Source organism: Pseudophryne corroboree, chromosome 4 (genome assembly GCF_028390025.1).
Source record: "Pseudophryne corroboree isolate aPseCor3 chromosome 4, aPseCor3.hap2, whole genome shotgun sequence".
NCBI lineage: Eukaryota > Metazoa > Chordata > Amphibia > Anura > Myobatrachidae > Pseudophryne > Pseudophryne corroboree.
This window is the reverse complement of record NC_086447.1, coordinates 81,121,081-81,149,046: the sequence shown is the minus strand read 5'-3', so window position 1 is coordinate 81,149,046 and position 27,966 is coordinate 81,121,081. Positions and strand designations below refer to the sequence as shown.

The following is a 27,966-nucleotide window of genomic DNA, read 5'->3' as shown; positions in this document are numbered from 1 at the left end:
GAATCTGCAACTCAGGTTTTACAGAATTCTATGGCAGGCTGGTCCGATTCTGTTACCTCACGACCCCCCGCTGTTGGTTCCCACAAATGTGCTCTGGCCCAGATTATGCAACGTGACACGAATACCGATTCTGACACGGCAGACGGTGATGGAGATGTGTTTAGGGGGGCCACATCTCTTGCTAAAGGGGTGCAGTTGATGATAGAGGCTATTAGAGATGTGTTGTATATTGCTGATACAACACCTGAGCAGGTTGAGGAGGCTTACTTTTCACTGACAAAAAGAAAGCCTCGCTAACCTGATAAATCTCCCCCACTGTCGCTAAGAAGGGCTCCCAAATGTGCACACTGGTGATATTTATGGAATAAGAGGAGTGTTCAGAATGGAGGTAGCTAGTGACAGGAGTGGAGTTTTTGACCAGGAGCCGTGAGGACTATTCCAAAGATACCTTTATGTACAAGTCTTCGCATCATTAAGTGTGAGTCGGGTACGCCCATTACTCTTTTTATCTGTTTTACCCGTGTGAAAGTTGCCCTGTATGAGAGTATCAGGATTAAGACACAGAGTAAAGACACCAAAGATACCTTTATATGAGAAACACATCACGTCTTAACGTGAGTACGGTACGCACTGAGTTAACTTCACCCTTTTTTGAATATAATCCCCAGAATCATTTCTAGAAGCTAAGGATATTGATTACGAAGTACATACTACACTATTAGTTGTATTTCTGTTTTTTATTTCCACGTTTGAGGATAAGAATCACTCAAGCGTCCCGTTTGGGGGAATAGGACGAAACACAGAGAAGGATATGAAACGCACATCACGCTTCAACGTGAGTACGGTACGCACCTAGTTATCTCTACCCTAATCCTTTGGATTATGACCATCATAAAGATACCTCTACGTACAGTTCCACGCACTATTCTGTGTGAGTTGGGTACGCCCATCATTTTCATCACCGATATACTTATAGTATAACCCCCTGAGTCATCTTTAGAAGTCAAGGATAGTTCTCCAGCATATTAATGTAAAAGCACATACGCCCTTATCTAGAAAAAAAAAAAAGGGAATAGAAACTATACACCTTTTTACAAACTTACTACACTATTAGTTGTCTCTCCCTTTTTACTCCCGAGGATACGAATTCACTAAGGGCCCTATTTGGAGAAACAGGAGAAAAAGATGGGAAGGAAGTTCTAAAGATACCTTTATAGTAGAGACTTATTACGTATCATCAACGTGAGTACAGTACGCGCCAAGTCAACGTGCACATTTCTATGAAAAAGAACTGAGAAAAAGAACTGAGTGTCTATTAAAGACTGTTTATCGCAAATCTACTTCTTTATATTGTTACATCATTTGAAGAGCACAGACGTGATCTCTCATTTTTGTAGTACTTCCTGGGTGGCTGCCTAGGGTGTATCGGAATTACAACTCTGCCGAGCAGCTACTTGGTCAGGGTTTGAACACGTTCGCAAAGTTCTACAAGTTCGATACTTTGGCCTCTGAGGACCTTAAGTTTGGTCAATTAGTTCTGCAGGAGCCTCCACGCTCTCCCTCCCATTCTGGGAGCTTTGGTACATCCCCATGGTACTAATGTGGACCCCAGCATCCTCTAGGACGTAAGAGAAAATAGGATTTTAATTACCTACCGGTAAATCCTTTTCTCGTAGTCTGTAGAGGATGCTGGGCGCCTGCCCAGTGCTTCGTTTTCCTGCTATCGTTATTTGGTTCAGTACAACTTTGTTTTTAATTGTGTACTGCTTTGTTACTTGGTAAGTAATGTTTCAGTGGTTGCTGAGTTTCAAGCTAGTTAGCTTGGTTTTCCTTGTATGTGTGAGCTGGTGTGAATCTCGCCACTATCTGTGTAAAATCCTTCTCTCGAAGATGTCCGTCTCCTCGGGCACAGTTTCTAGACTGAATCTGGCATAGAGGAAGGAGCCAGCCCACACTCTCATACTCTTAAAGTGCCAATGGCTCCTAGTGGACCCGTCTATACCTCAAGGTACTAATGTGGACCCCAGCATCCTCTACGGTCTACGTGAAAAAGATTTACCGGTACGTAATTAAAATCCTATTTCTCTAACGTCCTAGTGGATGCTGGGGACTCCGTAATGACCATGGGGAATAGACGGGCTCCGCAGGAGACTGGGCACTCTAAAGAAAGATTAGGTACTGTCTGGTGTGCACTGGCTCCTCCCTCTATGCCCCTCCTCCAGACCTCAGTTAGAATCTGTGCCCGGCCAGAGCTGGGTGCTCCTAGTGGGCTCTCCTGGGCCTGCCAGTAAAATCAAGTATTTGTTAGGTTTTTTATTTTCAGTGAGCTTCTGCTGGCAACAGACTCACTGCTACGTGGGACTGAGGGGAGAGAAGCAAACATACCTGTTTACAGCTAGGTTGCGCTTCTTAGGCTACTGGACACCATTAGCTCCAGAGGGTTTGAACACAGGCAGCTGTCCTCGATCGTCTGTTCCCGGAGCCGCGCCGCCGTCCCCCTTGCAGAGCCAGAAGAACAGAAGCTTGAAGACGGTGAAATCGGCGGCTTTAAGGTAGCGCACAGCACCGCAGCTGTGCGCCATTGCTACCAGCACACTTTTACACTCCAGTCACTGTAGGGTGCAGGGCGCTGGGGGGGGGGGGGGGGGCGCCCTGGGCAGCAATTGAAGTACCTTGGTGGCATAACATACATATATACAGTCAGGCACTGTATATATGTAAAAACCCCCGCCATTTTTTTCACACAGAAGCGGGACAGAAGCCCGCCGCTGAGGGGGCGGGGCATTCTTCCTCAGCACACCAGCGCCATTTTTCTTCACAGGAAGGACGCTCCCCAGGCTCTCCCCTGCAGTATCCAGATACAAGAAGGGTAAAAAAGAGAGGGGGGGCACATAAATTTAGGCGCAAAAGTCATATAATCGTCAGCTATTGGGTAATCACTTATTATAGTGAATATCCCTGGGTTATATAGCGCTGTGGTGTGTGCTGGCATACTCTCTCTCTGTCTCCCCAAAGGCCTTTGTGGGGTCCTGTCCTCAGTCAGAGCATTCCCTGTGTGTGTGCTCTGTGTCGGTACGGCTGTGTCGACATGTTTGATGAGGAGGGTTACGTGGAGGCGGAGCAAGTGCAGATAAATGTGGTGCCGCCGGGGCCGACACCCGATTGGATGGATATGTGGAAGGTCTTAAATGATAATGTAAGCTCATTACATAAAAGGTTTGATGACGTTGCAGCCGGGGGACAGCCGGGCTCTCAACCCGGGCCTGCCCAGGCGACTCAGAGGCCGTCAGGGTCTCATAAACGCCCACTATCTCAGATGGTTGACACCGATGCCGACACGGAGTCCGACTCCAGTGTCGACGATGATGAGGCACAATTACAGCCTAAGATGACCAAGGCCATCCGCTACATGATTATTGCAATGAAAGATGTATTACACATTTCAGAGGTTAACCCTGTCCCTGACAAGAGGGTATATATGTTTGGGGAGAAAAAGCAGGCAGTGCCTTTCCCCCATCACATGAATTAAATGAGTTATAAGCGTGGAGCTCCCCTGATAAGAAAGTAGTGATTTCCAAAAAATTACTGCTGGCGTACCCTTTCCCGCCAACGGATAGGTTACGTTGGGAATCCTCCCCTAGGGTAGACAAGGCGCTGACACGCTTATCTAAGAAGGTGGCCCTGCTGTCTCAGGATACGGCCGGCCTAAAGGAGCCTGCGGATAGGAAGCAGGAAGCTATCTTGAAGTCAGTGTATACACACTCTGGTACTCTACTGAGACCAGCTATTGCTTCAGCCTGGATGTGTAGCGCTGTAGCAGCATGGACAGATACTCTGTCAGAGGACATAGATGCCCTGGACAGGGATACTGTCTTGGTAACCCTGGGTCATATAAAAGACGCCGTCTTATATATGCGGGATGGCCAGAGGGACATTTGCCTGCTGGGCTCTAGAATTAATGCAATGTCCATTTCTGCCAGGAGGGTCTTATGGACTCGGCAATGGACAGGGGATGCCGACTCTAAAAAACACATGGAGGTTTTGCCTTATAAGGGTGAGGAATTGTTTGGGGACGGTCTCTCGGACCTCGTATCCACAGCGACAGCTGGAAAGTCGACTTTCTTGCCTCAGGTTTCCTCACAGTCTAAGAAAGCACCGTATTATCAAATGCAGTCCTTTCGTTCTCAGAGAAGCAAGAAGGTCAGAGGTGCATCCTTTCTTGCCAGAGGCAGGGGTAGAGGAAAGAAGCTGCACCATGCAGCCAGTTACCAGGAACAAAAGTCCTCCCCGGCTTCCTCTAAGTCCACCGCATGACGCTGGGGCTCCACAGGCGGAGCCAGGAGCGATGGGGGCGCGTCTCAGAAAATTCAGCAACCAGTGGGTTCTCTCACAGGTGGATCCATGGGATATACAAATTGTATCTCAGGGATACAAGCTGGAGTTCGAGGTGACCCCCCCCCCCCCCTCACCGTTACCTAAAATCAGCCTTGCCAGCTTCCCCCACGGAAAGGGAGGTAGTCCTGGCGGCAATTCACAAGCTGTACCTCCAGCAAGTGATAATAATGGTCCCCCTCCTTCAACAGGGAAGGGGTTACTATTCCACACTGTTTGTGGTACCGAAACCGGACGGTTCGGTAAGACCCATTATGAATTTAAAATCCTTGAACATTTATATGAAAAAATTCAAAATGGAATCGCTCAGAGCGGTCATTGCAAGCCTTGAAGAGGGGGATTTTATGGTATCTCTGGACATCAAGGATGCTTACTTGCATGTCCCCATTTATCCACCTCACCAGGAGTACCTCAGGTTTGTGGTACAGGACTGTCATTACCAATTCCAGACGTTGCCGTTTGGTCTGTCCACAGCACCGAGAGTGTTTACCAAGGTAATGGCGGAAATGATGGTACTCCTTCGGAAGCAAGGAGTTACAGTTATCCCGTACTTGGACGATCTCCTCATAAAGGCGAGGTCCAGGGAGCAGTTGTTGATCAGCGTAACACACTCTCAGGCTGGATTCTGAATATTCCAAAGTCGCAGCTGAGTCCTACGACGCGTCTGCCCTTCCTGGGCATGATTCTGGACACAGAACTAATGAAGGTGTTTCTCCCGGAGGAGAAGGCTCAGGAGTTAGTGACTCTGGTCAGGGACCTCCTGAAACCAAAACAGGTGTCGGTGCATCACTGCACGCGAGTCCTGGGAAAGATGGTGGCGTCATACGAAGCCATTCCCTTCGGCAGGTTCCATGCCAGGATCTTTCAGTGGGATCTGTTGGACAAGTGGTCCGGATCGCATCTTCAGATGCATCGGCTGATCACCCTTTCCCCAAGGGCCAGGTGTCTCTTCTGTGGTGGCTGCAGAGTGCTCATCTTCTCCAGGGCCGCAGGTTCGGCATACAGGACTGGGTCCTGGTGACCACGGATTCAAGCCTCCGCGGAAGGGGGCAGTCACTCAGGGAAGAAACTTCCAAGGGCTGTGGTCAAGTCAGGAGACTTGTCTGCACATAAATATACTGGAACTAAGGGCCATATACAACGCCCTGAGTCAAGCGGAGCCCCTGCTTTGAGACCAACCAGTGCTGATGTAAACCGCCAGGGCGGCACAAGAAGCAGGGTGGCAATGGCGGAAGCCACAAAGATTCTTCATTGGGCAGAGAATCACGTGCAAGCACTGTCAGCAGTGTTCATTCCGGGAGTAGACAACTGGGAAGCAGACTTCCTCAGCAGACACGACCTCCACCCGGGAGAGTGGGGACTTCTTTAAGAAGTCTTCACACAGATTGCAAATCGATGGGAACTGCCACAGGTGGACATGATGGCGTCCCGCCTCAACAAAAAGCTAAAAAGATATTGCGCCAGGTCAAGGGACCCTCAGGCGATAGCTGTGGACGCGCTAGTGACACCGTGGGTGTTCCAGTCGGTATATGTGTTCCTCCTCTTCCTCTCATACCCAAGGTACTGAGAATAGTAAGAAAAAGAGGAGTGAGAACAATACTCATCGTTTCGGATTGGCCAAGAAGGACTTGGTACCCAGAACTACAAGAGATGATCACAGAAGACCCATGGCCTCTGCCTCTCAGACAGGACCTGTTGCAACAGGGGCCCTGTCTGTTCCAAGACTTACCGCGGCTGCGTTTGACGGCATGGCGGTTGAACGCCGGATCCTAACGGAAAAGGGCATCCCGGATGAAGTGATTCCTACGCTGATTAGAGCTAGGAATGATGTGACAGCAAAGCATTATCACCGTATATGGCGAAAATATGTTGCTTGGTGTGAGGCCAGGAAGGCCCCTACAGAGGAATTCCAGCTGGGTCGATTTCTGCACTTCCTACAGTCAGGTGTGACTATGGGCCTAAAATTAGGGTCCATAAAGGTCAAGATTTCGGCCCTATCCATTTTCTTTCAAAAAAGAACTGGCTTCACTGCCTGAGGTTCAGACGTTTGTAAAGGGAGTGCTGCATATTCAGCCCCCTTTTGTGCCACCAGTGGCACCTTGGGATCTTAACGTTGTGTTGAATTTCCTGAAATCCCACTGGTTTGAGCCACTTAGGACCGTGGATCTAAAGTATCTCACGTGGAAATTGGTCATGCTGTTGGCCTTAGCATCGGCTAGGCGTGTGTCAGAATTGGCGGCTTTGTCATGTAAAAGCCCCTATCTGATCTTAAACATAGAAACATAGAATTTGTCGGCAGATAAGAACCACTTGGCCCATCTAGTCTGCCCCTTTTTTTTTATATATTATTTTTTTATCTCTAACCTTATTTGATCCTTATTTCTTTGTAAGGATATCCTTATGTCTATCCCATGCATGTTTAAATTACTCTACTGTCTTAGCCTCTACCACCTCTGATGGGAGGCTATTCCACTTGTCCACTACCCTTTCTGTGAAATACTTTTCCGCAAATTTCCCCTGAACCTCCCCCCCTCCAGTCTCAGTGCATGTCCTCGTGTCCTATTGCTTCTCTTCATTTGGAGAATGTTTCCCTCCTGGACTTTGTTAAAACCCTTGATATATTTGAAAGTTTCTATCATGTCCCCCCTTTCCCTTCTCTGCTCCAAACTATACATATTGAGATTTCTTAGTCTTTCTGGGTATGTTTTGTGATGTAGGCCATGCACCATTTTAGTTGCCCTCCTTTGTACAGTTTCTAATGTATTAATATACTTTTGAAGATATGGCCTCCAGAACGGAATACAGTATTCTAGATGAGGCCGTACCAATGAACTATACAGTGGCATTACTACTTCTTTCTTTCTGCTGCTGATTCCTCTCCCAATGCAGCCAAGCATCTGACTAGCCTTCCTCATTGCCTTGTTAGATTGCTTACCTGCCTTTAAGTCATCTGAAATAGTGACTCCTAGATCCCTTTCCTCCTCAGTAGTTTCCAGTATAGTGCCATTAATACTGTATTTAGCTTTAGGATTTTTGAGACCCAAGTGCATGATTTTGCATTTTTTGGCATTAAACTGTAATTGCCAGACTCTTGACCATTCCTCTAGTCTACCTAGATCCTCAATCATTTGTTTTACCCCACCTGGTGTGTATACCCTGTTGCATACCTTTGTGTCATCTGCAAAAAGGCATACTTTCCCTTTAATGCCATTTGCAATGTCACCAATAAAGATATTAAAAAGCACTGGTCCAAGTACAGATCCCTGGGGTACTCCACTGGTAACATTTCCCTCCTGTGAATGCACTCCATTTACCACAACTCTCTGTTTTCTATCCTTCAACCAAGATCTTATCCATTCAATAATCCTAATATCTTCCATATGGACAGGGCAGAATTGCGGACTCATCCCCAATTTCTTCCAAAGGTGGTATCATCATTTCATTTGAACCAACCTATTGTGGTGCCTGTGGCTACTCGGGACTTGGAGGACTTCAAGTTGCTGGACGTAGTCCGGGCTTTGAAAATATATGTTTCCAGAACGGCTGGAGTCAGGAAGACTGACTCGCTGTTTATTCTGTATGCACCCAACAAGCTGGGTGCTCGTGCTTCGAAGCAGTCTATTGCTCGCTGGATCTGTAACACGATTCAGCTGGCTCACTCTGCGTCTGGATTGCCGCATCCAAAATCAGTGAAAGCCCATTCCACTAGGAAGGTGGGCTTTTCTTTGGCGGCTGCCCGAGGGGTCTCGGATTTACAGCTTTGCCGAGCTGCTACTTGGTCGGGTTCAAACACCTTTGCTAAGTTCTACAAGTTTGATACCCTGGCTGAGGAGGACCTTGTGTTTGCCCATTCGGTGCTGCAGAGTCATCCGCACTCTCCCGCCCGTTTGGGAGCTTTGGTATAATCCCCATGGTCCTTACGGAGTTCCCAGCATCCACTAGGACGTTAGAGAAAATATGAATTTACTCACCGGTAATTCTATTTCTCGTAGTCCGTAGTGGATGCTGGGCGCCCATCCCAAGGCCCTCATTCCGAGTTGTTCGCTCGCAAGCTGCTTTTAGCATCTTTGCACACGCTAAGCCGCCGCCTACTGGGAGTGAATCTTAGCTTATCAAAACTGCGAACGAAAGATTAGCAAAATTGCGAATAGACACTTCTTAGCAGTTTCTGAGTAGCTCCACACTTACTCGGCAACTGCGATCAGTTGAGTCAGTTTCGTTCCTGGTTTGACGTCACAAATACACCCAGCGTTCGCCCAGACATTCCTCCGTTTCTCCAGCCACTCCCGCGTTTTTCCCAGAAACGGTAGCGTTTTTTCGCACACACCCATAAAACGGCCAGTTTCCGCCCAGAAACACCCACTTCCTGTCAATCACATTACGATCACCGGAACAAAGAAAAAACCTCGTAATGCCGTGAGTAAAATACCTAACTGCATAGTAAATTTACTTGGCGCAGTCGCACTGCGGACATTGCGCATGCGCATTAGCGACTAATCGCTCCGTTGCGATAGAAAAATAACGAGCGAACAACTCGGAATGACCCCCCAAGTGCGGACTTTCTGCAATACGTGTATATAGTTATTGCTTAATAAAGGGTTATTATTATGAGCCATCCGTTGAATGATGCTCAGTTGTTGTTCATACTGTTAACTGGGTAAGGTTATCACAAGTTGTACGGTGTGATTGGTGTGGCTGGTATGAGTCTTACCCTGGATTCCAAAATCCTTTCCTTGTAATGTCTGCTCTTCCGGGCACAGTTTCCCTAACTGAGTTCTGGAGGAGGGGCATAGAGGGAGGAGCCAGTGCACACCAGACTGTACCTAATCTTTCTTTAGAGTGCCCAGTCTCCTGCGGAGCCCGTCTATTCCCCATGGTCCTTACAGAGTCCCCAGCATCCACTACGGACTACGAGAAATAGAATTACCGGTGAGTAAATTCTTATTTTTCTGCAGCAGATTTCTGAGAAATCTCACGCATTAGAATGTTAGCTTCCTGCGGTTCGAATTTCGGATTTTAATTCTGAATTTCAGGTTTTGATTTGCAAAAAGTTCATGATTGTAGCTGTTTTTATAATCAATTTTAATCAATCAGTGTTTTGTTTTATAAAAATTTATTTTTAATCAAACCAAAAAACATTTCTGAACCAAAACACTTGATGGTGGTATTGCCAAAACCAAAACATGATGCTGAATTAAAACCAAAACCAAAACAGAGAGGTCTGCGCACATCTCTAACAGAAACTGCTGCTTCTGCATGATTTTCTAAATAGGCCCCTAACTTACACATTTTTATTAAGAATCAAAGCAGCCACTAGCATTGTGGTTATAAGTTCTGTTGTCTGCAGCTCGTGTCTAGCTACCGCACTGAACTACAAAGAGCTCTAGGGAGGTAATATATCTCTAATCCGCCGGTATACAGTGCTCCAGGACAACTCACAAAGAGTACAATTGAATAATACAAGTGATTAACAAATAAGTGTTTAAGAGAAAGAACCTACATGTAATTAAATTATTGGTTGTTAATATATTTATATAGTAATTAGCTTAAAGCACCTTAGGTTATTCTCTTAACAGAGTCAAATTATGATTGTGAATAACCACATACCTAATTAGATTTTAAAAGCAATATACACAACATAATATAAGGCGGTTTACACATCTTTATAGTAATGTGTTTAAAGTAAACGATTGATACTCTACAATTAAACAGCCTAATTATTGTTCTTGGCTGTACTAATGTCTATATGAGAGTAGCTGCCGGCTAGTGACACATTGGGAATTAATACCCTTATCATGCTGATGTCATTAAGTACCGAATTTTGAAATATCACTACATACAGCAAGGAAATAATAATACTATTTTTCTTTATAGCGCTTTTTCTCCAAACAGAACTCAAGGCGCCAAACAGTTTCCCGATAATTGCATTGCAGAACGAGTCCTGGGATCGCATCGCAGTATTGCGAATGCCCCTGCCTGACAAGCAGAGGTGTTTGGGGGAGGGACAGTGGTAGTTGGCATTGTAAGAAATGGGGGCGTGTTGCCCCCTGTTTTCTGGGAGTGGCGATGCCAAGAACTGCGTCACGAGATGCAGTTTCTTTGGCCTTGCAAGCCATCCTGAGACGGCCAGCTTGAGTAAGCTGAAGCTTTACACACCTTGCCATCGCAGATGACCACCACTGCTTCCCATCACCCTCTCCCCATTATACTCTGCCTAGGGTCACCCACACGCTTCTCTGTCTGCCCTTACCCATCATCCACTGCCTCTCCCTGTCACCCATAGCTGTCACCATCTTTCTGTTGTCACCCACTACTGTCAACCTCTTCCTGGTGTCACCCATAGCTGTCACCCTCTCCCCGTCACCCACTACTGACACCTTCTCTCTGGCATCACTCACTGCTGTCTCCCTCTACCTGGCATCACCCTCACCCTGTCACCCACTGCTGTCACTTTTTCCCTGCAATCACCCTCTCCCTTTCACCCACTCTCTGGCATCACTCACTGCTGTCACCCTCTACCTGGCATCACCCTCTCCCTGGCATCACCCACTGCTATCACTCTCTGGCATCACCCACTGCTGTCACCCTCTCTCTGGCATCACACTCTCCCTTGCATCACCCACTGCTATCACTCTCTCCCTAGCATCACCCACTGCTGTCACCCTCTCTCTGGCATCACACTCTACCTGGAATCATCCACTGCTGTCTCCCTCTCTCTGGCATCACTCACTACTACCACCCTCTACCTGATGTCACCCCCTCCCTGGCATTACCCACTGCTTTCACCCTCTCTCTGGCATCACCCTCTACCTGGATCACCCACTACTGTCACCCTCTTCCTGGCATCACCCAATGCTGTCACACTCTCCATGTCTCCCACTGCTTTCACCCTCTCCCTGGCATTACCCTCTCCTATGCCCACAGCTGTCACCCTCTACCTCATATTACCCTCTCCCTGGCATGACCCACTGCTGTCATCCTATCCCTGTCACCCACTACTTTCAACATCTCCTTTGCATCACCCTCTCACCCAGTGCTGTCACCTTCTCCCTGGAGTTACGCTTTCCCTGTCACCAACTGCTGTCACCATCTCCCAGGCATCACTCTCTCCCTTACACCTACTGCTATCATCCTCTCCCTGGTGTGACCCACTGCTTTCACCCTCTCCCAGGTGTCACCCTCTATCCATCACCCACCGCCTCTTCCCGTCTCCTTCTCCCGATCACCCTCTCTCGGTCACCCTTTGCCTCATCCTGTCACCAACATAATTCTCTCTGTCTGCCTCTCCTCTTCACCCTCTAATTCTCCCCTCTATCTGTCACCCACTGCCTCTACCTGTCTCCCTCTCTCATCACCCTCTGCCATGCGGCATATTATGAACTTGGGGTGGAGCGTTAGAGGGGGACCCAAAGCATATTTCTGCGCCTGGGCCCACCAATCACAAGTTCCGCCACTGCATATTGAATACGGTTATTAGATGTTAGGTAATTAGTCTTTGGTATTTTGGGGGGTTTGTATAAAGTTTTTTTTATTTATTTTACATTTTTTACATTTTATTTGTGTGTGATCGTCACTGACTATTGGCCTTTTGCATAGTTTAGTCCCATGGTAAAGGCTAAATAGATTTTCCACAAGTATTAGGAGCTACAGTTTTACACTATTGAATCAATTATGTTTTAATATTGAAACAGCTTAAGATGCCCCTTTATTGATTGAATGTTGCTGACGCCCATACATGTATTAGTGTTAGTTTAATATTTCACTTAATATATTTTAGTTTTTGCATTTTTCATTTATTTTGCTGCTGTGTACTTTCCGACGGGTGGAACAATTTATTGATTCCACGGTTGTAGGATTGGTAATTTGGTTCCATTTCATGGGGATGCATGTGTGGCAGAAGTCCGGCCACATGTGTAAAAAATGAATACTCTACTAGGACATAGTGGTTTGAGTTTTTGGGTTCCGTCTGACGGTGGACGCAAGCAGCATGTGGATTTGCTTTTTGAATATCATGTTCTCACAGGTGAGGGGAATTTTATTAATCTCTTGGTTATGTAAAGCCTTTGGGAGAAATTAAATTGCTGGTAAGGGGGCGAATTTCATTTTTCCGCTCTGTTGAAATCCTGACAATGGCAGCTCGATTCTCCCCTTTGCCTTGTTGATTCGCACACCTGTTCACCCAAAAGTGCTAGATAGCCTGTAGGGTCCCGAACACTTTTGCGCAAGATCACACTGCTGAAAAGTGCAGTGGTTGTCATGTGAATTCTTCCAGTGTGGCATTCCTCCGGTGGTTGTGGTCCAAAGGGTCAACCTAGTTAAGGTCGACCAATATTGGTTGAGATTGACATGGTTGACATAAGAAAAAGGTCAACCCCGGGAAATGGTTGACACGGGATAGGTGAACACATGAAAAAGTCAGCATGACATTTTTGGCTGTTTTTGGTGTCATTTTTTATGTAACATGACTAGGAACCCCAAGTAGTGCCCCGTGTTCCCTTGTATGACTCGGCTGCAGGCAGGTTACCATTCCCAATCGAAGTCCACATGGATGGTAAAGTATGAAAAAGATTTAAAAAAAGAAATGTAAAAAAGTCGTAAACTTTTTCAAGTACCGACCTGTCCTGTGTCGACCATTTTAATGTTGACCAGTAGTGGTTAACCTATTGACTGTCGACCTAAGTACTGTCAACCTACCATCCGGATATCCTTCCAGTGAGGTACCTGACCAGAGCCACTGCCAACACCAAACGCTAAAAGAGATAGATAGATAGATAGATAGAGATACAATATGTGTTGTCTAAATGTATTCCATTCTTTATTGCCATGGTATGTGCTTGTGATGCTTCTGTATTTTATGCTGGCCTTTAAAAGTTCTCTGTTTTAAATGGAACTCATTACAATGTTCTTTGTATTGTACGGATGTCACATGACGTGCACTATAATGCTCTCTGTTTTATTTGGCAGCCACTGATGGTCTATGTATAATATGATGTCACTGTAATGCTCTCTGTATTATCTAGCAGTCACTATAATGCAGTCTGTATTATATGGCACTCACTGCAATGCTCCTAATTACATTAATTTAGTGCAGTGGCTAGGTATGTAGATGAACACCAATGGCACAGGCCACATCTCCTATGTAGACTACACCCATGCAGCACTGGTCACACCCCACATCACCCCAAGTGTAATCTGGCAAATGTCCATGTATTGCCTCACTGATATTAGAATCACATTGTGCCTAGCTCTTTTTATTATACAGATGGTCCCGGGAAAAGACCCCTTGAACTTATGGACATTGTATCAGTCAACAATCATCAGTATACAGATAGTATGACTTTCTAACTAGAGAATTAATACAGTTTACAAGTAGAAATAGTAGTAGTATAGAAATAAATAAAGTATACTGCATAAATAAATAAATAAATAAAGTATAGAAATGCATTGTGGATCACACTACATAAAGTAAGCCAGGTCTCACCCCCCAAATTTCAAATCACCCACATGCACTCAGAACCCAGCCAACCTTATCCCTATCTCCCCTGTCCCCTCCCTTACTTTCTCTTGTGCACTCTGGAATGCTAGATCAATCTGCAACAAACTGCCAACTATCCACGACCTCTTCATCTCCCACTCTTTTAACCTTCTCGCCATCACTGAAACCTGGCTTTCCTCCTCTGACGCCACCTCCCCTGCTGCCCTCTCCTACAGAGGCCTCTCCTTCACCCACACGGTCAGACCTGATGACCGCCAGGGTGGAGGCGTGGGCATCCTTCTCTCCCCAAACTGCACCTTTCATGTCATCCCACCTGAGCCCTCCCTCAACTTCTCCTCCTTTTGAAGTCCACACTATCCGCCTCTTCTACCCCATTCAACTCCTTGTGGCAGTAATCTACCGCCCCCCCGTTGTGTGGATCATACTAAATAAAGTGTAGAAATGCGTTGTGTGGATCATACTAAATAAAGTGTAGAAATGCGTTGTGTGGATCATACTAAATAAAGTATAGAAATGCGTTGTGTGGATCATACTAAATAAAGTATAGAAATGCATTGTGGATCATACTAAATAAAGTATAGAAATGCATTGTGGATCATACTAAATAAAGTATAGAAATGCGTTGTGTGGATCATACTAAATAAAGTATAGAAATGCACTGTGGATCATACTAAATAAAGTATAGAAATGCGTTGTGGATCATACTAAATAAAGTATAGAAATGCATTGTGGATCATACTAAATAAAGTATAGAAATGCATTGTGGATCATACTAAATAAAGTATAGAAATGCGTTGTGTGGATCATACTAAATAAAGTATAGAAATGCGTTGTGTGGATCATACTAAATAAAGTATAGAAATGCGTTGTGTGGATCATACTAAATAAAGTATAGAAATGCGTTGTGTGGATCATACTAAATAAAGTATAGAAATGCGTTGTGTGGATCATACTAAATAAAGTATAGAAATGCGTTGTGTGGATCATACTAAATAAAGTATAGAAATGCGTTGTGTGGATCATACTAAATAAAGTATAGAAATGCGTTGTGTGGATCATACTAAATAAAGTATAGAAATGCGATGTGTGGATCATACTAATTAAAGTATAGAAATGCGTTGTGTGGATCATACTAAATAAAGTATAGAAATGCGTTGTGTGGATCATACTAAATAAAGTATAGAAATGCATTGTGGATCATACTAAATAAAGTATAGAAATGCATTGTGGATCATACTAAATAAAGTATAGAAATGCATTGTGGATCATACTAAATAAAGTATAGAAATGCATTGTGGATCATACTAAATAAAGTATAGAAATGCGTTGTGTGGATCATACTAAATAAAGTATAGAAATGCGTTGTGTGGATCATACTAAATAAAGTATAGAAATGCGTTGTGTGGATCATACTAAATAAAGTATAGAAATGCGTTGTGTGGATCATACTAAATAAAGTATAGAAATGCATTGTGGATCATACTAAATAAAGTATAGAAATGCATTGTGGATCATACTAAATAAAGTATAGAAATGCGTTGTGTGGATCATACTAAATAAAGTATAGAAATGCACTGTGGATCATACTAAATAAAGTATAGAAATGCGTTGTGGATCATACTAAATAAAGTATAGAAATGCGTTGTGGATCATACTAAATAAAGTATAGAAATGCGTTGTGGATCATACTAAATAAAGTATAGAAATGCATTGTGGATCATACTAAATAAAGTATAGAAATGCGTTGTGTGGATCATACTAAATAAAGTATAGAAATGCGTTGTGTGGATCATACTAAATAAAGTATAGAAATGCGTTGTGTGGATCATACTAAATAAAGTATAGAAATGCATTGTGGATCATACTAAATAAAGTATAGAAATGCATTGTGGATCATACTAAATAAAGTATAGAAATGCATTGTGGATCATACTAAATAAAGTATAGAAATGCATTGTGGATCATACTAAATAAAGTATAGAAATGCGTAGTGTGGATCATACTAAATAAAGTATAGAAATGCGTTGTGGAATATACTAAATAAAGTATAGAAATGCGTTGTGGATCATACTAAATAAAGTATAGAAATGCGTTGTGTGGATCATACTAAATAAAGTATAGAAATGCGTTGTGTGGATCATACTAAATAAAGTATAGAAATGCGTTGTGTGGATCATACTAAATAAAGTATAGAAATGCGTTGTGTGGATCATACTAAATAAAGTATAGAAATGCGTTGTGTGGATCATACTAAATAAAGTATAGAAATGCGTTGTGTGGATCACACTAAATAAAATATAGAAATGCACTGTGGATCACACTAAATAAAGTATAGAAATGTATTGTGGATCACACTAAATAAAGTATAGAAATGCACTGTGGATCACACTAAATAAAGTATAGAAATGCACTGTGGATCACACTAAATAAAGTATAGAAATGCACTGTGGATCACACTAAATAAAGTATAGAAATGTATTGTGGATCACACTAAATAAAGTATAGAAATGCGTTGTGTGGATCACACTAAATAAAGTATAGAAATGCGTTGTGGATCATACTAAATAAAGTATAGAAATGCGTTGTGGATCATACTAAATAAAGTATAGAAATGCATTGTGGATCATACTAAATAAAGTATAGAAATGCATTGTGGATCATACTAAATAAAGTATAGAAATGCGTTGTGTGGATCATACTAAATAAAGTATAGAAATGCGTTGTGTGGATCATACTAAATAAAGTATAGAAATGCGTTGTGTGGATCATACTAAATAAAGTATAGAAATGCGTTGTGTGGATCATACTAAATAAAGTATAGAAATGCGTTGTGTGGATCATACTAAATAAAGTATAGAAATGCGTTGTGTGGATCATACTAAATAAAGTATAGAAATGCGTTGTGTGGATCACACTAAATAAAGTATAGAAATGCGTTGTGTGGATCACACTAAATAAAGTATAGAAATGCGTTGTGTGGATCACACTAAATAAAGTATAGAAATGCGTTGTGTGGATCACACTAAATAAAGTATAGAAATGCACTGTGGATCACACTAAATAAAATATAGAAATGCACTGTGGATCATACTAAATAAAATATAGAAATGCACTGTGGATCATACTAAAAGTATAAAAATGCATTGTGGATCATACTAAATAAAGTGTAAAAAATGCATTGTGGATCATACTAAATAAAGTGTAAAAAATGCATTGTGAATCATACTAAATAAAGTACAGCAATGTAATGTGGATTATACTAAAGTATAGAAATGCATTGTAGTTTGTACTAAATAAAGTATAGAAATGCGTTGTGGTTTATACTAAAATGTTAATGCAGTGATAAACTTTTTACTGCAGTGTTGGGAAGATGCTAGTAACAAAATCTTTATTGTATTTTTAATGGTTTTTTATCTTTTACCAAAGTGCAATAACTACAGACAGGTGTGAAAAGACCTTACAGTTACAACGGCCCCCCTCCCCTGAATCCTGACCCATACTTTGTCCACCTGCAATTTATCTGATGGAAGATTCTTGACATTGAGGGTTATTCTGACCCGGTCGCACGCTGCAGTTTTTCGTAGCGTAGCGATCGGGTCAGATCTGTGCATGCGCCGGCGCCGCAGTGTGCCGGCGCATGGCCGCCCGTCGCTACACTACGATCGCCTCTGCCTGATTGACAGGCAGAGGCGGTCAATGTGCAGGAAGGGAAGAAACGGCGGCCATTTCGTGGGTGCGGTCCGGCCAACGCAGGCGTGGCCGGACCGTGCGGGTAGTTGCCTGCAGCGGCTGTGTGACATCACACGCAGCCACTGCGGGCTGGGGAGCGAAGAGTAGCTCCCGGCCAGCATGCTAAAGCTGCACTGGTCGGGAGCTACTTTTGAAGTGCAAAGGCATCACTGCTGCGCGATGCCTTTCCACTTCTTTGGGGGATCTGGCACTGACGTGCTGGGCATGCCCCCGCATGTCTGAGTTCAGTATCGTAGCTGTGCTAAATCAACTCGGAATGACCCCCATTATGTGTTATTCCAACACTTTGTTATTCTTCACCTTCCAACCAGCTAGCTCTATGGTAACAATGTCTGTGACCTTCTGAGACATTTTACAGTATTTACTGTAGGTGTCCCCTGCCCCTGGCATTACTCACCAGCAGAAAATGGCAAAAATGCTTCATTCCTAACAAAATTTCCATCAGAATCCAGGAAGTGTTGAGGGTAAAATTCATCAGGTCTCTCAAAGTACTCTTTGTCTTGTAGTACGGACGACAGCATTGGTATTATAGAAGTACCCTTAAAAGATTTTTGAGTGACACATATAACAAGAAGACCCTTATTATTATTGTTATTATTATTATTATTATTTTATTTAAATAGCTATCTTTCTCCAATAGGACTCAAGCACTTAACAGACGTAACATAATACATTACAGAAACAACAATGAACAGAAAAGCGTTTCATAAAATACATAGAGCATGGAGATATTAAAGGGACAAATATGGATATGCTTGAGTAAAGAAGAAAGTCTTGAGTTCATCGTTGAAGGATTCGCATTGCGGTGTTACAATATTTGAACAACATGAGATTTGTATGATGATGTGGACAGCACATACTGTATGTATTGTTTTTACAGTATGTGTGATTATGGTTTGACCTAGCAATGAAACCCAGGATCATCCAAACCAACAGTGCTCAGCTTTTTAACCATGGAGTCAGTGTGGCATTGTTTGGGACCCCAAATGTCATTGTGCTAGGTTCTCAGACCCCAAGTGTCAGTGAGCCATAGTTCTGGGACCCCAGGGGCCAAATGTAATAGAGTGAGAGTTTCAAAAATTGAGATATTTGGTAAGGTTAGCAGAGTCCTGAAAGCCCCAGATGGACAAAAGCACCCTGGATAAGTGGTTCCGGAAACCGGAATCCAGCACAGCAACTCCTTCACCAATTTGCAGATGACAGCCTCCACGGGATGATAAAACAGGGAGATTTCTCGTTTAATGCGTTTCAGACACTTACGGTCCTTCCTCAGAAGCGTCTGAGGCTTCCAGGGTGCTTCTGTCCATCTGGGGCTTCCAGGACTCTGCTACCAGTTGCTGCTAATGCCTATGGGGTTATACATATGCCTGTTTTTGTCTTTTTGGTGTAAATGCAATATGTAAATAAATCTATGTGATTTTAAAAGGATAACTGCACTATTGCACTTTCTCTATTTTTTGTACCCCTTTACGAGCTTTGGGGCTCATATATATGTAAAGGAGTCACAATTTGTTACAGTCATCTTTCCAGGATACTTCCATTCATCTGGGATTTTGAGGATTTTGCAATCTGCTGCTGTTAATGCCGATGGGGGTGTTTATATGCCATTACATTAATCTGCTTGGTGTAAGTGCGATACATGAAGAAATATGTGTGATTTTAAAAGGATAACTGCACTATTGAACTTTTTTCTTTTTACTCCTATATACTGTAAGCTTTGATATCCATGTTTATGTGAAGGTGATACAATTCACCCTAGAATTGAGAAAGCTGTCATTGGAATTGAATTGAATCTTTGCATATTTTAAGTACGGTATATAATATTTATCCTCCACCGTTGTTGGTGTTTTATATGTATAATTGGGTGCTATTGGAGCACTTTATAAATCTGTGTTTCCTTTTCCTTTATCTAATTGTGTATTTTTGGTGTAAAGGGATATACACGGAGAAATATAGATTTTAGCTGCACTATTAGCTAATCTGTGCAGATTCTCATCCACTTTATAACTTCTTCTAGGACTCCAAGTGTTAGTGTGCTATTGTTCTAGCATCCGAAGTGTCAGTGTGCCTTGTTCTAGGACCCCAAGTATCAGTGTACCATTGTTCTAGGACCCCAAGTGTCAGTGCACCATTGTTCTGGGACCCCAAGTGTCAGTATCCAATATTCTAGGACACCACGTGTCAGTGTACAATTGTTCTAGGATCCCAAGTGTCACTTAGGTTCCCAAGGGTGACAGTGAAAGGCAGTGGCTGATGGTAGAGGAAGGGATGACCGGGAGATAGTGGGAGGTGGAGAGGCAGATTCCTTATTACGTCCCTCCCCTAATGCAAACCATAGTCTATGGACCCCCCATACCTTACGCAGCCCAGTTTTATTAATCCCACCCCAATGGAAATACCCCCTCCCCTAACGCAATCCTCTATCTAATGATCTACCTCCCTAAAGCAGACTATGCTCTAATGACACCCGCACACCTCTAATACAGACCCCTACATTGGGATTGTGGGTAATGAGACAGGGGTCTGAACATGTTCCTAGTAATGACCCTCCAGCACTGCAGCTCTCCCAGATCACTCCCGTGATGCACCACTAACCCACTATAAACTCAGCCTTATAACCTACTGTAGCTGGCATCCCTGGTTGCTGGAGATGAGTGTCTGCAGCTGGAGAGGAGAGCAAGTAGCATATGGGGAGATTAAGATCCTGCAGCTGCCGTGTGTGTGTGTGTGTGTGTGTGTGTGTGTGTGGCTCAGGAGGGGAGAGGGAGGAACAGTGATCAGGGATCCCAAAGCTTCAGGGGTTGGAGGCGGAGCAAGATGGGTAAGGGGAGCTGGGCGCTCGGTGTTGAAATAAAATAAAAAGAATCTTAATGATGGGGGTGGGGGCCATGTGAACCCACACATAGAACACACATAGTCAGCCTCTGACCGCAATAACTAATATACGGCCAGTCACATCCATCCATAGTGGAGATGGCTACTGAGTTGCTGTCTCAACACATTTAGAAGTTCAAATGATTTGAGTCACTCAAAGTTTGATGTGTTGATACAGCCCCCAGTTGCCTCTCTCTCTCTCAGTCAGTCAATCAATCAATCAATCAATCACAAAGGGACTCATGGGGGCAGAGGTTACAGTCAGTCTCAGTGCAGTGCACGGTAGTTACTCGGTCTCATTACCTTCTGCAGGTGCGGCAGCTCCGGGAGATGGGACTCGGGAGAATCACCAAAGCTGCATTCTTTCCTGCTACCCAGTGTGTAATCCTGCAGTGCCCCTCCATTCCCAGCCACAGTGCTGGTGCAGTTACCGCCAGGGGTGTTACTGACTGAGTTTTCCTTAGCTCCTGCTATAGCTGATAGGATGGGAGCTGCTGCAGCTGGGTATGCGCAGCAGCTCCCATTTCAACTATAATAGTGACACTGCTCATTATGGTGGTGGGGTGTTGCCCATGGTTTTGACAGAGCAACTATGTGACTACCTGTCCGCAGGTGGCACCACCGGTGGTGCTCCCTCCTTGGCTGGCACCCCTGGCGGGTGCCATACTGGCCAAGGGGTAGATTTACCCCTGCCCAAGTGTCAGTGTGCCATTGTTCTGATGACCCAAGTGTCATTATGCTATGTTCTAGGTCCCCAAGTGTCAGTATTCCATTGTTCTGGGACCCCACATGTCACTATGCTATGTTCTATGACCCCTAGTGTCATTGTGCCGTTGTTCTAGAACCCCAAGTGTCAGTGTCCCATTGTTTGGGACCCCAAGTGTATGTGTGTCATTGTTCTGAGACGCAAGTGTCAGTGTAAAATTGTTTTAGGACCCAAAGTGTCAGTATGCTATAGTTTGACCCCAAGTGTCATTGTGCCATGTTCTAGGACGCCCTGTGTCAATGTGCCATATTCTAGGAACTAAAGTATCAGTGTGATATTGTTCTGTGACCCTAAGTGTCAGTGTGCTCTTGTTCTAGGACCCCCAAGTGTCAGTATGCCATTGTTTTATTATCCCCAAATGTCAGTGTACCATTGTTCTGGTACCCCACGTTCCAGGATGCCATGTTTCAGGACCCTCAAGTGTCAGCATGCCATTGTTCTAGGATCCCCAAGTGTCAGTGTGCCATTGTTCTGATACCCCATGTTCCAGCATGCCATATTCTATGACTAATTGTCAGTGTGCCATTGTTCTTGGACGCCAAGTGTCAGTGTGGCATTGTTCTAGAACCCCAAGTGTAAGTGTGCCATTGTTTTAGGAATATGAGTGTCAGCGTACCATTGTTGTAGGCCCCCAAGTGTCAATATGCCATTGTTCTGGGACCCCAAGTGTCAGTGTGCCATTGTTCTGGGACCTCAAGTGTCAGTGTGGCATTGTTCTGGGAACCCATGTGTCAGTATGCCATTTTTCTGGGACCCCAAGTGTCAGTGTGCCATTTTTCAGGGAACCCAAGTTTCAGTGGGCCGTGTTATAAGACCCCAAGAGCCTCATGTAATGACAGCCGACATTGCTGATGGTGCGAGATGCCAGCTGATCTCAGACGTTTTTTTAAAGGGGCAATCACAAGGCTAACCCATGCCTTGTAAGTAGAGATGTGTGGCGGACACTTTTCGTGTTTTGGTTTTAGTTCTAATTCCCAACTCGTTTTTTGGTTTTGGGTTGGTTTTGCCAAAACCTCTCTTTCGTGTTTTGGTTTAAGTTTTGGATCTGGATGATTTTTTTTATAAAAACAGATAAAATCACAGAATTTGAGGGTCATTTTGATCCTACGATATTATTAACCTCAATAACATTAATTTCTACTCATTGCCAGTCTATTCTGAACACCTCACACCTCACAATATGGTTTTTAGGACTAAAAGTTGCACCGAGGTGGCTGTATGACTAAGCTAATCGACAGAAGTGTGCGGCACAAACACCTGGCCCATCTAGGAGTGGCACTGCAGTGACAGACAGGATGGCACTTTAAAAAACTAGGCCTCAAAAGGCACTTCATTCAAAGAAGAAAAAGAGGTGCAATGAGTTAGCTGTAAGACGAAGCTAAGGGACACAAACATGGGACGTGCTGGAATTTGCCCAGATGTAATACACACACAATATTGGTGGCACAGGATAGCGTACCCCTAAACCAAACACACACACGGCAAAGCCTGTAAAATTAATTTGGATAATAATAACAACCCTGTTATTTAAAGATATTATAATAATATGCAGCACATGCGAGCATATTTGGATAATAATATAAGTAATGTATATAACTCTTTTATTTGGAGTAAATAATATACAGCACAGGACACCACCAATTGACTTATTGCAGAACAAGACACCACCACTGGACTGATGCAGCACAAGACAGCACCACTGGACTGGACTTATACGGCAGTACTACTGGACTTATACGGCAGTACCACTGGAGTTGTACGGCAGTGACAGACAGGATAGCACTGTGAAAAACTAGTCCCCAAACAGCACATGATGCAAATAGAAAAAGAGGTGCAAGATGGAATTGTCCTTGGGCCCCTCCCACCCACCCTTATGTTGTATAAACAGGCCATGCACACTTTAACAAACCAATCATTTCAGCGACAGGGTCTGCCTGGTTTGTTTGGGCCCCCACCAAAAAAGAATCAAACTCTCCTTGCACAAACTGGCTCTACAGAGGCAAGATGTCGTCCTCATCCTCATCCTCCGATTGCTCACCCCTTTCACTGTGTACATCTTCCTCCTCACAGAGTATTAATTCGTCCCCACTGGAATCCACCATCTCAGGTCCCTGTGTACTTTCTGGAGGCAATTGCTGGTAAAGGTCTTCCCAGAGGAATTTATAATTCATTTTGATGAACATCATCTCCACATTTTGTGGAAGTAACATCGTACGCCGATCGCTGACAAGGTTACCGGCTGCACTAAACACTCTTTCAGAGTACACACTGGAAGGGGGCAACTTAGGTAAAATAAAGCCAGTTTGTGCAAGGGCATCCAAATTGCCTCTTTTTCCTGCCAGTATACGTACGGACTGTCTGACATGCCTACTTGGATGCTGTCACTCATATAATCCTCCACCATTCTTTCAATGGTGACACAATCATATGCAGTGACAGTAGACATGTCAGTAATCGTTGGCAGGTCCTTCAGTCCGGACCAGATGACAGCACTCGCTTCTGACTGTCCTGCATCACCGCCAGCGGGTGGGCTAGGAAATCTTATCCTTTTCCTTGCAGCCCCAGTGGTGGGAGAAATTAAAGGACGAGCTGTTGACGGGTCACGTTCCGCTTTAGTTGACAATTTACTAACCAGCAGGTCTTTGCACCTCTGCACACTTGTGTCTGCTGGCAAAGCGAATGAAGGGCTCCATCCACAAGTCCCACATATTTAGCGGAATCGCTCCATGTTAGCTCCTCCTTCAATTTCTCCAGCTGCTTCTGCAAAAGCCTGATGAGGGAAATGACCTGACTCAAGCTGGCAGTGTCTAAACTGACTTCACGTGTGGCAAGTTAGAAGGGTTGGAGAACCTTGCACAAGACGGAAATCATTCTCAACTGCACTTAAGTCAGGTACATTCCCCCTCCTTTGCCTATATCGTAGGTGGATGTATAGGCTTGAATGGCCTTTTGCTGCTCCTCCATCCTCTGAAACATATAGAGTGTTGAATTCCACCTCGTTACCACCTCTTGCTTCAGGTGATGGCAGGGCAGGTTCAGGCGTGTTTGATGGCACTCCAGTCTTCGGCACGCGGTGTCTGAATGCCAAAAGTGGCCCGCAATTTTTCAGGCCACTGACAGCATCTCCTGCACGCCCCTGTAATGTTTCAAAAAATTCTGCACCACCAAATGAATTGCATGTGCAAAACATGGGATGTGCTGGAATTAGCCCAGATGCAATGCATGCACAATATTGGTGGTGTTGTCTGATATCACAAATTCCCAGGAGAGTCTAATTGATGTAAGCGATTGTGGAATGATGTCCCTCAGTTTCCGTAAGAGGTTGTCAGCGTTGTGCCTCTTATGGAAAGCGGTGATGCATAACGTAGCCTGCCTAGGAACGAGTTTGCGTTTGCGAGATGCTGCTACTGGTGCCACTGCTGTTGTTGCTTTGGGAGGCCATACATCTACTCAGTGGTCTGTCACAGTCATATAGTCCTTAGTCTGCCCTGTTCCACTTGTCCACATGTCCGTGGTTAAGTGGACAGTGGGTACAACTGCATTTTGTAGGACACTGAGGACACTTTCTGACGTCTGTGTACATTCTCGGTATCGCCTGCCTAGAGAAGTGGAACCTAGATGGGATTTGATACCGGGGACACAGTACCTCAAACAGTTCTCTAAGTCCCACTGAACTAATGGTGGATACCGGACGCATGTCTAACACCAACATAGCTGTCAAGGCCTCAGTTATCCGCTTTGATGATTGCTGTCATATTTCATCTTCCTCACAAAGGACTGTTGGACAGTCAATTGCTTACTGGAAATAGTACAAGTGGTTTTCCGACTTCCCCTCTAGGATGATGATCGACTCCCAGCAGCAACAACAGCAGCGGCAGCAACAACAGGCATACCACTCAAGGATCCTCCGGACGAATCCCGGTTAGGAGAGGACTCCTCAGTCTTGCCAGTGACATGGCCTGCAGGACTACTGACATTCCTTACTGAGGAGGAAGTTGACGTTGAGAGAGATGGTGGTGTGGCTTGCATGAGCTTGGGTACAAGAGGAAGAAGGGATTTAGGTGTCAGTGGACTTCTTACGCTCTTACTCAAAGTTTCACAACTTTACACTGACTTCTGATGAATGTGCTGTAGGTGACGTATAAGGGAGGATGTTTCTAGGTGGTTAACATCCTTACTCCTACTTATTACAGATTGACAGAGGGAACACACGGCTTGACACCTGTTGTCCGGATTTGTGGAGAAATATTTCCACACCGAAGAGGTGGCTTTTTTGGTATTTTGCCCAGGCATCACAATGGGCTTCTTCATCCCATGGACAACAGGTGTCTTCCCCAGTGCCTCATTTGAACAAACCACATCACCATCAGAATCCTCATCGTCAACTTTCACCTCAGAGCCAGCAACACCCATATCCTCATCCTGGTGTACTTCAACAGTGACATCTTCAATTTGAATATCAGAAACTGGACTGTGGGTGCTCCTTCCAGCACTTGCAGGGTGCGTGCAAATGGTGGAAGGAGCCACCTCTTCCCATCCAGTGTTGGGAAGGTCAGCCATCGCAACTGCCGACACACTTGGACTATCCTTGGGGATTTGTGATACCATCTTAGAACACACAGTTCTTTTCTGTGCTTTTTCCAGCTTAACTCTTATCATTTTTCTAGATGGAGGATGAGGGCTTCTATCGTTATGTGAAGCTGAACCACTAGTCATGAACATAGGCCAGGGTCTTAGCCGTTCCTTGCCACTCTATGTTGTAAATGGCACATTGGCAAGTTCACGTTTTTCCTCAGACCATTTCAATTTCTTTTTTGGGGATCTTTTTTCTGAACTTTGTCTTTTTGGATTTTACATGCCCTCTACTATCACATTGGGCATCGGCCTTGGGAACCGACGTTGATGGCCTTTCATCGTCTATGTCATGACTAGTGGCAGCAGTTTCAGCACTAGGAGGAAGTGGTTCTTGATCTTTCCCTATTTTATCCTCCAAATTTTTGTTTTCCATTATTTTCTGGAGTTATATAACAATATGCGGTAAAGGAGAGCGTACCTCTACACTACACAATGCAAACCCTGGAAAAATTATTAGGATTAAATATTAATAACCCCTTTATTTGGAGTAAATAATATACAGCACAGGACAGCACCACTAAATTTATATGGCAGCACCACTGGACTGGATTTATACGGAATTATATGTACTTATATGGAATTATATGGCAGGATCACTGGAATTATACAGCAGGATCACTGAAATTATACAGCAGAATCACTGGAATTATAAAGCAGGATCACTGGATTTATACGGCAGGATCACTGTAATTATACGGCAGGATCACTGGACTTTTACGGCAGTATCACTGGACTTTTACGGCAGTATCACTGGACTTATACGGCAGTGTCACTGGACTTATACGGCAGTGTCACTGGACTTATACGGCAGTATCACTGGACATATAAGGCAGTATCACTGGACTGGACTTATTCGCCAGTACCACTGTAATTATACGGCAGGATCACTAGACTTATACGGCAAGATCACTGGATTTATACGGCAGGATCACTGGAATTACACGGCAGGATCACTGGAAATATACAGCAGGATCGCTGAATTTATACGGCAGGATAACTGGAATTATACGGCAATATCACTGGAATTAAACGCCAGTATCACGGGAATTATATGGCAATATTACTGTAATTATATCGCAATATCACAGGAATTTTACGCCAGTATCACAAAATTATATGGCAATATCACAGGAATTATACGCCAGTATCACGGGAATTATACTGCAATATCACAGGAATTATACGGCAATATCACAGGAATTATACACCAGTATCCCGAGAATTATAATGCAATATCACTGTAATTATACCCCAGTATCACAGGAATTATATGGCTATATCACAGGAATTATACGCCGGTATTCCGAGAATTATACGGCAACATTACAGGAATTATACGCCAGTATCATAGGAATTATACAGCAATATCACAGGAATTATACGCCACTATCATGGGAATTATACAGCAATATCACAGGAATTATACACCAGTATCATGGGAATTATACAGCAATATTACAGGAATTATACGCCAGTATCATGGGAATTATACAGCAATATCACAGGAATTATACGGCGATATCACTGTAATTATACACCAGTATCACGGGAATTATTTGCCAGTATCACTGTGATTATACGGCAATATCACAGGAATTATACGCCAGTATCGCAAGAATTATACGGCAATATCACTGTAATTATACACCAGAATCACGGGAATTTTATGGCAATATCACTGTAATTATACGCCAGTATCATGGGAATTATACAGCAATATCACAGGAATTATATGGCAATATCACTGTGATTATACGGCAATATCACAGGAATTATACGCCAGTATCCCAAGAATTATACGGCAATATCACGGTAATTATACACCAGTATCACGGGAATTATTTGCCAGTATCACTGTGATTATACGGCAATATCACTGTAATTATATGCCAGAATCACGGGAATTTTATGGCAATATCACTGTAATTATACGCCAGTATCACGGAAATTATACGGCAATGTCACTGTAATTATTCGCCAGTATCCCGAGAATTATACGGCAATATCACTGTAATTATACGCCAGTATAACGGGAATTATATGGCAATATCAC

General features: G+C 43.9%; 1 protein-coding gene across 1 annotated transcript in view; it reads right to left on the bottom strand.

Annotated features, from left to right (window-relative positions):
* The window catches only part of LOC134910841 (cytochrome P450 2C5-like), a 164,545-nt gene that overhangs the window by 38,007 nt on the left and 98,572 nt on the right, over positions 1-27,966 (bottom strand). The window contains exon 8 of the mRNA XM_063919224.1: positions 18,036-18,177. Coding sequence (XP_063775294.1) covers positions 18,036-18,177 — 142 coding nt within the window. The remainder of the gene's footprint in view (positions 1-18,035; positions 18,178-27,966) is intronic.